This window comes from Bos mutus, chromosome 7 (assembly GCF_027580195.1).
Source record: "Bos mutus isolate GX-2022 chromosome 7, NWIPB_WYAK_1.1, whole genome shotgun sequence".
Taxonomy (NCBI): domain Eukaryota; kingdom Metazoa; phylum Chordata; class Mammalia; order Artiodactyla; family Bovidae; genus Bos; species Bos mutus.
Genome location: NC_091623.1, coordinates 142,051 through 155,027, shown reverse-complemented (window position 1 = coordinate 155,027; position 12,977 = coordinate 142,051). Strand labels below are relative to the sequence as shown.

The 12,977-nt window shown below is 39.2% G+C and overlaps 1 protein-coding gene across 1 annotated transcript in view; it reads right to left on the bottom strand.

Moving 5' to 3' along the window:
- The window catches only part of ITK (IL2 inducible T cell kinase), a 62,450-nt gene extending 56,484 nt beyond the window's left edge, over positions 1-5,966 (bottom strand). Inside the window, exon 1 of the mRNA XM_070373008.1 lies at positions 5,695-5,966. Within this exon, the coding sequence (XP_070229109.1) occupies positions 5,695-5,832 (138 nt within the window). The 5' untranslated portion in view covers positions 5,833-5,966. The remainder of the gene's footprint in view (positions 1-5,694) is intronic.
- Between the last annotated feature and the right edge of the window lie 7,011 nt (positions 5,967-12,977).

Sequence of the window (12,977 nt, the reverse complement as noted above, 5' to 3'; positions counted from 1 at the left end):
CTATTCTAGGTGTGTGGATAGTACAGAGTCTTGAGTGTCAGTGGGAGCCGAGCCAGAAGGCAACTCAGTCACATAGGAATGAAGTGAAGAGAGACCATGAGTGGTGAATGTCTCAAGCAAAAATCATAGGGTAGCTCTGAGAATATTATCTACAAAAGGTTTAGCTGTAAAAGGGAAGGATGGAAGGGTAAGACAGGGTGGAGGGTGAAAGAGAGCAGTGTTGCTTGATTCTCCTAAAAGGAGGTGGGAGGGGTTACTGGCCCACCTGTTGGTTTTTACTTGTGTCTCTGACCCAAATCTTAAAACTCCAATCTCCTGAATCCTCCTCTTCATCTTTCAAGGCTAGGTCATGAACTGCTACCTTCAGGGAGTTCTGTTTATTTACCCCTGCACCCAGGAATTACCTGTTTGAAATCTTGAATCGCTATTTTTGTTCTCAACTCTTTTGGTGCTGAGCCTTGTTCTGTTAAGGGACCGTGTGTATAACTTTAACCTCTGCAACTGTGTCTATACCTCATACCCTTCCTTCCTCCTTGGTTCCCACCTTCCTTTCTTTATTTCACAAATTTTGAACAAGTGAATAATATGTACTAGGCACTGTGGTAGACACTGGTGATGTCATCTTTAGCAAATTGGGCACCAGCCCTTGTAAAGCTTATAGTCTAATGGAGGGTAGGGTAGGGACATGACATTAGCACAATAATCACAATAATAAATAGATAAGTATAATTTTGGCACTGAAAGAAAGGTGTTTGATGTTGTGGCAAAGCATAAGAAGAGATGACCTAGGCTGGGGAAATGAAGGAAGGCTTCTTCAAGCAAGCGACATTGAAAATGGAGGTCTTAAAGTTGAAGAAAATTTCACGTGGTTGGCACTCAGTGAGAGAGGATCAAAGGAGCCTGAACTGGGATGGAGGAGACAGTGTGATAGATTCTCGTGTCCACTCTCAGGGTAAAGGGAGAACCACTGAAGGGACATGCCATCTTCTGATGAGGATCATCAGGACATGATCACAGTCCACAGTCACCACATGAAAAGCTTACCCTAGCTTCCTTGTGGGGAATGGAGTGATGGTGGGGAGGGTATAATGGGTGCAGGGATAGGGAACAGGGATGCAGAGAGAAGGTATAGTGGGTGCATGGAGACCATTAGGAGGTGGCAACAATCCCAGGTGAGAGATGCTGGCAGCTTCCATAAAGAAGGTGACTCTAGAAAATGGAAAGAAATGGACAGATCCTAGAGGAACTTTCAGCACCAAAGTTTGGACACATGGTAGAAGCTCCCAGAAGTGGAAGAAGACAAAGATTTTTCCTGGACTGAATGTGGAAATGATAGAGCTCATCACATATTTCATTGCAGAAGATGTACGTGGTATGGTTGCTGATTTTCAAGACTGCCTTTACATGGAGGACTCTAGAGCAAGAAGGCATTACATACTTTGTAATAACCCAGTGGTGACCCCAATTGCCTAAGAGCAACAACTGTTCATAGTGATAAGAACTGTTCATCAGGAAGCTGTGTTGCCTCTGGAGACATAAGGGAGTTATTTAAATTCTCTTTGCCTCAGTGATATGCTCTGTTAATTGGGGTAATGGTAGTTCCTAACTTACAAAGTAGGTATAAGGATTAGGTTAAATAATTCATTTAGCATAGTGACTGACAATAGTAAATAGTAAGTATTAGTTGCTGTTATTATTAAAATAATTATGAGACTTATCTCACTTAAAAAAATTCAGGAGTGATCATTTTATAACAGGTAAATAATATTAAAGGGGGTCACACAGCATTAAGCAACCTTTGCAAAGCCACACAGCTCTTAAGTGGTAAAGCTGCTCTTTGACCCAAATCTGACACCAGGAGCCGTGATTTTGACCACTGTGCAATACTGCTGCCAGAAGCAAGGAAAGTGGACACTCTCCCCACCTGCCATCTTTAATTTCGGAAGGATGCCTGTTACAAAGATGTTTTTGCCACTAGATCAGTAGGCTAAAGGGAAGTATCCTTGAGGAGTAGTCAGCCTATCCACACACTGACTAGAATGGGGATTTTGACTATTTTTCCTGTCTTATGTAAATGGTAATGGCTCCTGTGCCACGGTAACCACGGCAAACTTGATTCCTAAGGTACAGTGAGTCACTGAAATAGGGAAACCTTTCCTGTCCTCCCAAGGGCCTTTCAGAATATCAAGATGGTCCTATTTGTACCAAGCTTACAGCATACTTTTCTCATGAAATACTCAACACTGGTTGAAGTAGGTAGTGCCGGGGTCATTACTTTATAAATAAGAAACAGAGACTTAAAGAGGTTAAATGTGTTGCCTGAGATCCCACATATAGAAAGTGAAAGAAGCACCATTTGAACCCATGACTAGCTGACTATTCTAGCCTCACCATTCTGTGACACTTGTCTCCTATCTGTGTTACCCCTCCTATCCTGTGCTTACTCAGAGTGCCTGAAGCCCACCATTTCTCTCTTTTACCCTTAAAAAGGATCTGATATCAACCCTGTGCAACTAAGCACATTGTTCAGGTAGCTACCTCCCAGGAGTTTATTTTTATTTTAGCCTGCCTGTGATGTGCTGGAGCCTGCTTGTGTTGGCCTATGAGAGCCGAATGCTAAATTTTCAGGAATTCTGTGAGCTGGTAGACTTTACATTAGTAGTTTGAAATTGATCTTGATGGGAGTATTTACACTACAGAAATTGGCAAACACTACAAACAAAGTCTCTCCCATATTCTCTACTGCCGCTGCCATTACAATGATTGTTTGGCATTTAGCAGGTGGACCCTCATTTTTCCTTGTCCTCTGTTAAAGAGTGTCCAACAACAGGGACCACTTTGCTAAGACATTGGCAGGCACAGGGGAGTGTCTGAAATCACGGCTGCCAGCAAGCCACCACCTGCCAACTCTCTGCTTCTTTTTGGCCCCCTACTCCAGCATGACGAAGGGGCTTCCTGGCCCCACTGAAAACACTTGCACATCTCAATATGGTAAACAGGCAGATGATAAAAGATCTAAATCCATGTTAAAACAAAATGCTCAATCAGGCTGTAGTATAATGACCATGGGATGGCAATTTGAAGTTAGGAAAAAATATATTTATTTTGCAGAACTACAGTATTCATTCCTGAATATGTGGAAGAATTGTTTTCATATGTCATAAATCCACAGAATTTTAAAGCTGCAGTGAACAGAATTTTATAAATAAGAAAAAAGAAAAAGAAGCTGAGACCCAGAGAGGGGAAATGTTGGCCCCAAATCATATATCTCATGATGCATGTATATCTTACCCCACACATGTATTTAGTCATGGAAGAGAGGAAACCCAGAACCCTGATATTAGCCTGACTTTGAAGAATCCTTAATACTTCCCTTGATTTGAAATGATTATGTTATGCCACCCTTCATTCTCCTTCACAGATATAATGATGATACAAATAGTAGCTAAATTTTATTAAGTGTTTACTAGGTGACAGGACTTATGCTCAGTTCTTTATATATTAAGTTGAACTATATGAAATTGCCAATATATGACCTTTTTCTTGGATCTACCAAAATGGTAATTTTCAGATAGGTCTATTTAAATACATCCTCTCTTAATTTTTACCATTTTCCCCCCATGAAGTGAATATTATTATAACACCCATTTTACAAATGGCAGAACTGAGTTTTCATTTTAAAAAATAAATTAAAAAAAATGCTTAAAACCATTTCTTCCCACAGGTGTAATACTATTATCATTTATGGGCAATGAACAATGCACTCCTGTGTGCAAATTGATGGCTCTAAGCAATGGAATGTCACATAGAGAAAAAATAATAATAACTAATATATCTTGTCTTTTTCAGTAACTTTGAAAATTTTTATAATTAGTAAATTCCTATAATATTTAAAGAAATGCTTTTTAAAATGTTATTTATGAATATAAAGCATAAGCATTAGAAAATAAGAAATTTGATCTTTGTGAAACATATATCTGCTGTATCCTACATGGAAATGTTAAAAACTATAGCTCAGGGCTCCCCAGGATGAATTAATTGTCCTAGAATTTTCATAATGCTCAAATGAAGAGACTGAGTTATTTTTACAACCTTGTCTACATGCAAATTTTAACCAACAAAATTCTGAATCAAGATTATTTTTTGTAGGACTAACTGCAAATACCATTGTACAGAACTCACAACCAAACAGTTCACAAGCAATAATTATGCTCAGAAACAATCAGTAGTAACTACATGAGATGATACTGTGTTGAATGTTGAATTGGGGAAACAAATTGGTAAAAACTACAAAATGAACTTTGAAAAACTATTTAAATGTAAATGAAAACTCTTTAAACATGAAACAAGAGCTTCCAATATCCCATTCACAATTGGAAAAAAATTGACCGAGGTCATATGATTAATCAGCTCTAAATGATGAATCCTCCAGGTTGAAAACCTGGCTGTTGGCCCTCTGTTAATTTAGTCAAAGAATACCTATTGAATACCTACTAAAGAGGCCTTGCACATAAGTAATTCCATATTCTTCCTGACTGGTGGATTATTATCAGTAAGAATCTACTTAAGACATGCATGTCTTTTCACTTCTAAAAAACAGGCAGTATTATTTCACCAGCAGCTTAGAAGTTAAGGCATTTGTAGGCTCCATACCTGGCCTGGCTTCTTTCAAGACCCCATATCATTGAACACTTCAAATCCCGGCTCTCAAAAGACCCAAACTCATGCCTACACCTACTAAGTTCGGTCCTGCCAAGAATCAGAGTGCCTTTGTCTCTAAGTGACCGTCAAGCACCTAATGTTGTTTTTGCTACCTCCCTGATAACAGAAAAATAATACAGTGATATAGCAAGAAGGCAAACATGCTTCAAAAAATTGCTGAGGTGGGCTGTACAAGTGCTACTTCATAGAAACAAAGGATTTTAAAGAAGAAAGGAATGTTGTAGGTGGTGTTTCCAGTCCTTTCATTTTATCAAGAAAGAACTTGACGCAGAGACATTTGCTGAGGCTAACTCACCTAGAGAAAAGTGGAGTTTGGTCCCCTGATGCCTCTTCCAGTGCTTTTTGTACCAAACTGCATTGTTATGATTATTTGTGTTGCTCTTATTATTACTGATGTTATGATATATAAGAATATCTTTAGAAATATAAAGACTGACTTAGCTAAGCAGCTGTAATCTTCTGGTAAGAACTGCTGGTCTGTACCGCATTATATTTTGTGTGTGATAACCCTAGTCTCCTGGGAAGTTCTCCAAGGGATGAAGAGGTTTACCACTGGGCTTTGTAAATTTTAGACAATTAAATGCCCAGAGACTATTATTCCAAATGTTAGGTGAGTGATGACATTGAGACAAATAAAATTGAATCCATAAAAATGTTGAACGGGACCCATTACTTAACCATTTAATTTGCCAAATAAAATACAATTTAAAAGTTAAACTTAACCTTATAGAGGAAAGACAAGCTAATGAGCAATAAACTTATTCTTTTACTGAAATCACCTAATATAATTACCCTTTCTTGACTACTCTCCACATTCTCTCCCAGTTACTCTTACTATATTTTTTAGGTTGTTATAATAAGCACATCTGTATTTTCTGTGTTCTTATTTTATTCTATGTATATCTTCATGATTCAGCCCAATCTAACTATAAAATGTTATTTTAAAAATAGACAAATAGACTGATCACATACCCCATGACGATCTTCAAAGTATGCCAGGCTGGTTTTGGTTAAAACAAAGAATCGGACTTTAAAGTTTGAAGGAGAAGTTCTTCTCTTTTGTTGGGATTTTTTGATGAGCTGCTCTTCCAGGAGGATAAAGTTGTTCATGATCCAATTCTTGAAAAGTGATGCACCTTGCGCATCACCCCTCAGCACAACCAGAGGAAACAGCTTCAGGGCAAGGAATGCGATGGGGAGGCAGTTGATCTTCAGAGAGCTGTTCAAAGGCAACTTGCCTCCAATATTATCTCTCTATCAACGTTCAGTCAACATTGCGGAGCTTCTCTTCTGATGTCAAAGCCCATAACCACATCCTTTCGAAATTCACAAAACTATGAGGCATATGTAAAAATTATGCATACCTTTTGCTGTATGGTTTAAAAATGTTTGAAAAACCTTAGACTCAAAATGATATGACTGATTAGAGTTGAATCTTTATAGTTTCTGGTTTAGCTCATCTAACAGTTAAGCTCCATAGCACAAGGGGTAGGAACATGTGCTTTGGAGTCGAGGGACATGGGTTGTATATTAGTTTTCTGTTGGCTTTTAAAATTACAACAAGTTTAGTGGTTCATGAATTTATTGTTCTGTGGTTCATAAATGCAAAATGGGTCTCACTGAGCTAAAATCAAGATGTCAGCAGGGTGTGATCCTGTCTGGAAGATCTCAGGTAGAATCTGTTTCCTTGCCTTTCCCAGCTTTAGAACCACCCACATTCCTTTACCCTCTTCCTCCATCTTCAAAGCCTACAACAACAGTCAGTTGCTCTAATTTCATACAATTGTAACCTCTTCTTCTACCTTCCTCTTGCATATTTAAGGATCTTTAAGATTACATTGCGTTTGTGTGGATAATCTAAAATAATCTCCCAATTTTAAGATCTGTTTATTAGTAAACTTAATCCCACATTGCACCTTAATTCCCCCTTTGTCATATAAACTAACATAGGCACAGGTTCTAGGGATATCTTTACCTATCAGAGGTTGACTTCTGGCTCCACCAGCTTACTAACTGTGAGACTACAGGCAATTACTTGAGGGTTCTGAGCCTCAGTTTTTTTTTACCTGTGAAGGGGAGTAATGGTGCTCCTACATGTGGGGCTGCTCTCTGGCTTCCTTGCCAGTCTCATCTCATACCTTGCTCACATATTTTCACTTTGGCCCTTATGCATGCTTCTCAGGTTGCTTTGAATATCTGCTCCCGTTGCCTGAGAACATCTCCTCTCCCCTGTTTTGCCTGCTTTAAGTTATACTACTAGTTTCAGCCTACACTTCCTGTCACTTCCTCAGGGAAGCCTTCCTGGCTTTACTAAGTCATTTCCACCAATTATATGCAGAAGACACCTTATGACATATCCTTTATGACAGTTGTCATTGTACTTTTAGGAGGGTGATTTTTGGATTAGTGTTTGTCTTCCCCACTAGTCTCAGGTCAGTTCAGTTCAGTCGCTCAGTCGTGTCCAACTCTTTGCAACCCCATGGACTGCAGCACGCCAGGCCTCCCTGTCCACCACCAGCTCCCAGAGTTTACCCAAGCTCATGTCCATTGAATCGGTGATGCCATCCAACCATTTCATCCTCTGTAGCCCCCTTCTCCTCCTGCCCCCAATGTTTCCCAGCATCAGGGTCTTTTCCAATGAGTCAGCTCTTTGCATCAGGTGGCCAAAGTATTGGAGTTCCAGCTTCAATATCAGTCTAGAAGCTCCCTAATGGTAAGGATGGTGTGTGGTTTTGCTCACCATTATATATTTAGCAACTATTATGGTGCCTGGCATATTAAAAGGATGTTTAGAAAAATGGTGAATGAGTAATCAGCAAACTGCGTTGGACAATTATGAGAGACAATGGGCATAAAACACTTAAGAGAAATATTAAAGTTTATTAATTTGTTAAATTTAAATGAAGGCTTATAGTGGTTTATCTATGCTACAATGAAATGATTGCTTTTCCACTGCAAAATTTAGTGGAAATGCTGAAAATAAGTAAATCCTCCAGAATGGCATACTAAACAAAGCATACACAGGCTCTGGAGAAAGACAGAATTATGCTGAAATCCCAGCTCTGTCACTTACTAAACTGTTTCTCTTTGGGAAATCGGCTTATCCTCACTGATCTTTAGTCTCTTTGTGATGGTCCCTTTGAGAACTGAATCCCATAAATTCTGTAAGTGGTGGGTGCCAGTCATGTATCTGGGTTTGGAATTAGGATATAAGGTATTACGAGTGATTCCTACTTCTAGCAAGTCGTAAATAACCAAGAAATCTCAGTGCAAGCAGAGATGGCATATACCAGACAAATAATAATGAATAATGAAACAGAACAACCATTATTACTATAGAGGAGTGCAATGATCTAAGAATTATTTTCCATGTAGATTACCATACTACAGCTTAATTTTGTCTCATATAACTGGATTTGTTGTTGTTTAATTGCTTGGTTGTGTCCAACTCTTTGAGAACCTGTGAACTGCCCCAGCATAATCAAGATAAGATTTGGGAAAGGGGATACTTTAAATGGTTTCTACTCCTTTGTTCTGAGGTTTTAAGACATATATGTGGAAATACATTGTCCAAAAGAAGTAGCATTTCTTTTCTCTCCTGAATATGGGCTTCATACAAGGATCGCTATTTTCTCCAAGTATCTATTCTCCCCTATTTTCCAGCTAACTGACTCCCTGAAGATTATCTGGGCATCTAGTCAACCACAATAAAGATTATATTTTTCAGTTATGTTAACTGTTTTATAGCTAACTGAATAGAGCAGAAATTATGAGCACAACTTCAAGGAAACGTCCTTAATGGCAATCATCATACCCTTTTCATTCTTTCTCTTCCTTCCCCCTAACTAGAATGTGAATGTGATGGTTGGAGCTGTAGCAGCTATCTTAGACCATGAAGTAGAAATTGCATGTTGAGGTCATTTTTTTGTTGTTATTGTTTAGTAGCTAGGCCGTGTTTGACTCTTTGCAACCCCATGGACTATAGTCACCAGGCTCCTTTGTCTATGGGGTTTTCCAGGCAAGAATACTGGAGTGGGTTGCCATTCCCTTCTCCAGGTGATTTTCCTGACCCAGAGATCAAACCCGAGTCTCTTGCATTGGCAGGTGAATTCTTAATTGCTGAGCCACCAGGAGGTCAGTGGAATGTAAAATAGAAAGATTCTGGGTTCCTGATGATCTTGGGTCCTCCTTGCAGCATGGGAGCAATTTTTCTTTAACATAAAAAGAAAAAAAAAGTTGTTTTTTAAGCCTTTGTCAGTTTGAGGTTCTGTCACAATTAAAATTATTAATTGTCACAATTAAAATTAAAATTAATTAATTAAACATTAAAACCTAATTTTAACTAATATAGAGCAAATTCTGAACTAGACTGCAAAGTCCTTTGAGAAGGGTAGATTTATACCTAGTTTGTTCGGGTTGAAAGATTTACAGACTTCACAAAGTATTGCCATGTGGGAAAGCAAAATGTCATCAATAGCTGTTGTAATTGTAGTTTTTCCTTTGCCTAGGTTCCATGGAGTGTAATGATAAGTAATTTTATCCTCTTTCCCATAGCACCTTCAATGGCACTTGCTGGGATTGGTCTTTGTCTTCACCTAAACATAACCTTAAGAAGCTCAGTATTTCCCCCATCATTCTCAGGAAAACATACCTAAAAATAATCCCTTTGTTTGATTTGAAAAGTCCAACTCGCAGGACCCAAATTCAAGAAACTCCCACTTGCCAAAGATGGAACAATTTGGGAATCAAATTCGTCTTTTATGATGAATTGAAGAACAGTCAAAATGTCCAAATCATGAGTTCATAAAATACTTGAAAAAACTTCCAACCCATCAGTCACTTTTGGAGGGTGCTGGAGGGCAAATTTATTATCCTGTAAACTGGAAAACAAAGGGAAAAAATGAAATGTATTTCCTGTTTCTCTTGAAGAACTGTATTTCAGTTTAGTAGTCAAATATTTAATAAGGAAAAGTCCTTCTTTATAGAAGAATTACAATGAATAAATTAAAGAGTGATAGAATATCATCATTTTGCAATCCTAATGACAAAATGGACCTATGTATTGATCATCGAAGGCTGCTAAAATCACATGAAGTCTGTAGACTGATAACACTGTAACACACTGATCAATCTTAACAGCAGGAAAAGAGTCAACTAGACGTTATGTATTTCCTTATGTGATGCAATAGGAAGTACACAAAACCACTTACACAGAAGTCTTGCTAAAAAAGAAAATCAAACACTAATCTCATCAAACCTCTAGATCTAAACTCAAGTTTGCAGGAAATACAGAGATAAAGCTGTGTGAAAAAAGCATAGAGATGCAGTTGGACAGGTTCAGAAAACAGACCCTCTATGTCTGCGGGTTTTGAATTTGTGGATTCAACCAACTGTGGGCCAGAAAAATTCCAGAAAGTTCCAAGAAGTAAATTTGAATTTACTGTGTATAAACAACTATTTACATAGCATTACAATATATTTACAACTCAGTTCAGCTCAGTTCAGTTGATATAGTGTTTATATTATATTAGGTATCATGAGAAATCTAGAGATGATTTAAAGTATACAGGAGAAATGTGTAGATTATATGCAAATACTATGCCATTTTATTTAGGGACTTGAGCACCTTGGATCTTTTGTATTTAAGGGGTCCTGCATTTTTTTGGGCTCCAAAATCACTGCAGATGGTGATTGAAGCCATGAAATTAAAAGATGCTTACTCCTTGGAAGGAAAGTTAGGACCAACCTAGATAGCATATTAAAAAGCAGAGATATTACTTTGCCAACAAACGTCCATCTAGTCAAGGCTATGGTTTTTCCTGTGGCCATGTATGGATGTTAGAGTTGGACTGTGAAGAAAGCTGAGCACTGAAGAATTGATGCTTTTGAACTGTGGTGTTGGAGAAGACTCTTGAGAGTCCCTTGGACTGCAAGGAGATCCAACCAGTCCATTCTAAAGGGGATCAGCCCTGGGTGTTCTTTGGAAGGAATGATGCTAAAGCTGAAACTCCAATACTTTGGGCACCTCATGCGAAGAGCTGACTCATTGGAAAAGACCCTGATGCTGGGAGGGATTGGGGACAGGAGGAGAAGGGGACGACAGAGGACGAGATGGCTGGATGGCATCACCGACTCGATGGATTTGAGTCTGAGTGAACTCCGGGAGTTGGTGATGGACAGGGAGGCCTGACGTGCGGCGATTCATGGGGTCACAAAGAATTGGACATGACTGAGAGACTGAATTGAACTGAACTGAACTGGAACTTATCCACCATGGACACCTTGGGACCACTGTACCCAAATCATTAAAGATGAATGACCCCGTGTCTGTAACAAGTAAGTTAGAGGAAGAACCCATAGATTAAAAGAGACTTTAAGAGCCATATCAAGCATGTGCTGATTTTGTTTGGATTTAAATTCAAACAAATCAATTGTTTAAAGACATTATGAGACAACTGGGAAATCAGAATAGTGATTGCATATTTGATAACTAATTATTTTTAATTTTAACGTGATAATGGCATGATTGTGATCATAAAAGTTTTATTTTGCACAGAAGCATACTGAAATAATTATTGATAAGATAAGATTTGCTTTGTTATAATCCAGTGGAGGGGGAGAAATAGGTAGGGCAAGAGATGACAAATGTTTGGCTGAGCTGATAATTGAAGCTGGGTGATGGGTAGGTTGGTAATGTTTTATTTGCTTAACATTGCTATATATATTGAATTTTTTCATATTAAAACATTAAGAAAAAGGCCTTTTCAGTTCAGTCTAATAACCAAAACTCCAAATATATATTCCATTTAATGCTTTTCTTCAACTGAAGCAGACGTCTGGTACAGGGTTTGAAGCATGTTGCCTTTTCTGCTGCATCCTAACTCCTCCTCCTTCCTTGTATAATAGCCTTGTGTCTGACTCTCGCCTTCAGGCTCAGGCTCGGGGACAGGAAGGGAAACAGGCACTGAATTCAACAAGGTCACAGGTGTAATCTGGGATTTGATGCCCTCTGAATGTGGGGGATACACATTTGTTGCTTTTTCTTTCGTGCAAAGATTTGTCATGTTTGTTGTTATTATTCTCAGAAGGCTCTGACAGCAGTTCTCTTGGTGTTGGAGATGCCTGTCTGACTCCCAGTGAGCCCAGCCTTCAGCTCGCAGACTTCTGCTGGCCCACCTTCAGCATGCCTCCTACTGTTCCCAACTCTGTTGGGATCCCCTTGCTCATTTGGTTGTCCTGTTGGGCAAGTGTTCCTTGCAAATGAACTACATGCCACCTATTCCCTCCATGGTTCTAGTGGAAGACTCAGGTATCCACCAATGGATGGACCATTTGCCCCAAGTGTAGTCTCTTCTCCCCGTGACACCCAACAAGCAGCTCTTCCACAGGCTTTCACCATTACCTTTCTCCAAATGGGATTTAGACAACAGTCTTCACAAACCCTTGAGAATTCTGTCAAGCTAGTGAGTAGCCCTTCAAAGGTCCTGTCACTTGGTTTCTGGTGGATGCAAACACCTGCCTCCTCTCCCCGCCCACACCCCCGGGTGGGCTGTGAGAGGAAATGCACAGTGCACTAAAAACTGTCTTTCGAGCTTTTGTTTTCTAAAGACTGGAGGTGGCCAAAACTATTACTGGCAGAACTTGTGTTGCCTCCTAGAATATCAGGCATGGGTGATGAAGTACTCTATTTTAGGAGAGAAAGGAACTTGATTCCTTTAATTGTATTATTTTAGGCCTTTGAGGCCTCAACTGAAACTGAATTGGAAAAGTTTATCATTCTCTAACAGAAAAAACCAATTCAGCCTGGCACTATGGATCTAGCTACTTAGTCAATGACATTAGAAATTTTGATTTTCATTTCTTAGTTTTATGTCAGCTTCACACTTTGGCAGGCTTTCCTCTGTGGAAGAAAAGACTGACATTTTATCCCTGGAACTGGACTCTTTTTTCCTAATAGTTCCAGCAAAAGTCTCAGAACTGTGAATCATTGCCCTGGTTTGGATGACGTGCTAATATGTAGCTCAGTTATTACAGCCAAGCAATAGAATATTCTGTTGTCTATTTCAGGTCTGCACCCTCTCCTGGATTTGAGGATGGGATAGAGTCTGCCTTATCCACCACATGGGCCGAGAGTAGAGAGTGGTTTTCCTCCAAAGAAACACCAGAGTGTTGCCACTAGAGAAAGTGGAATGGATGTCAGTTCATCACTAGTGATCTCGCCTTTACCCTGACCTAAAGCCCATCTTCATTGTCGT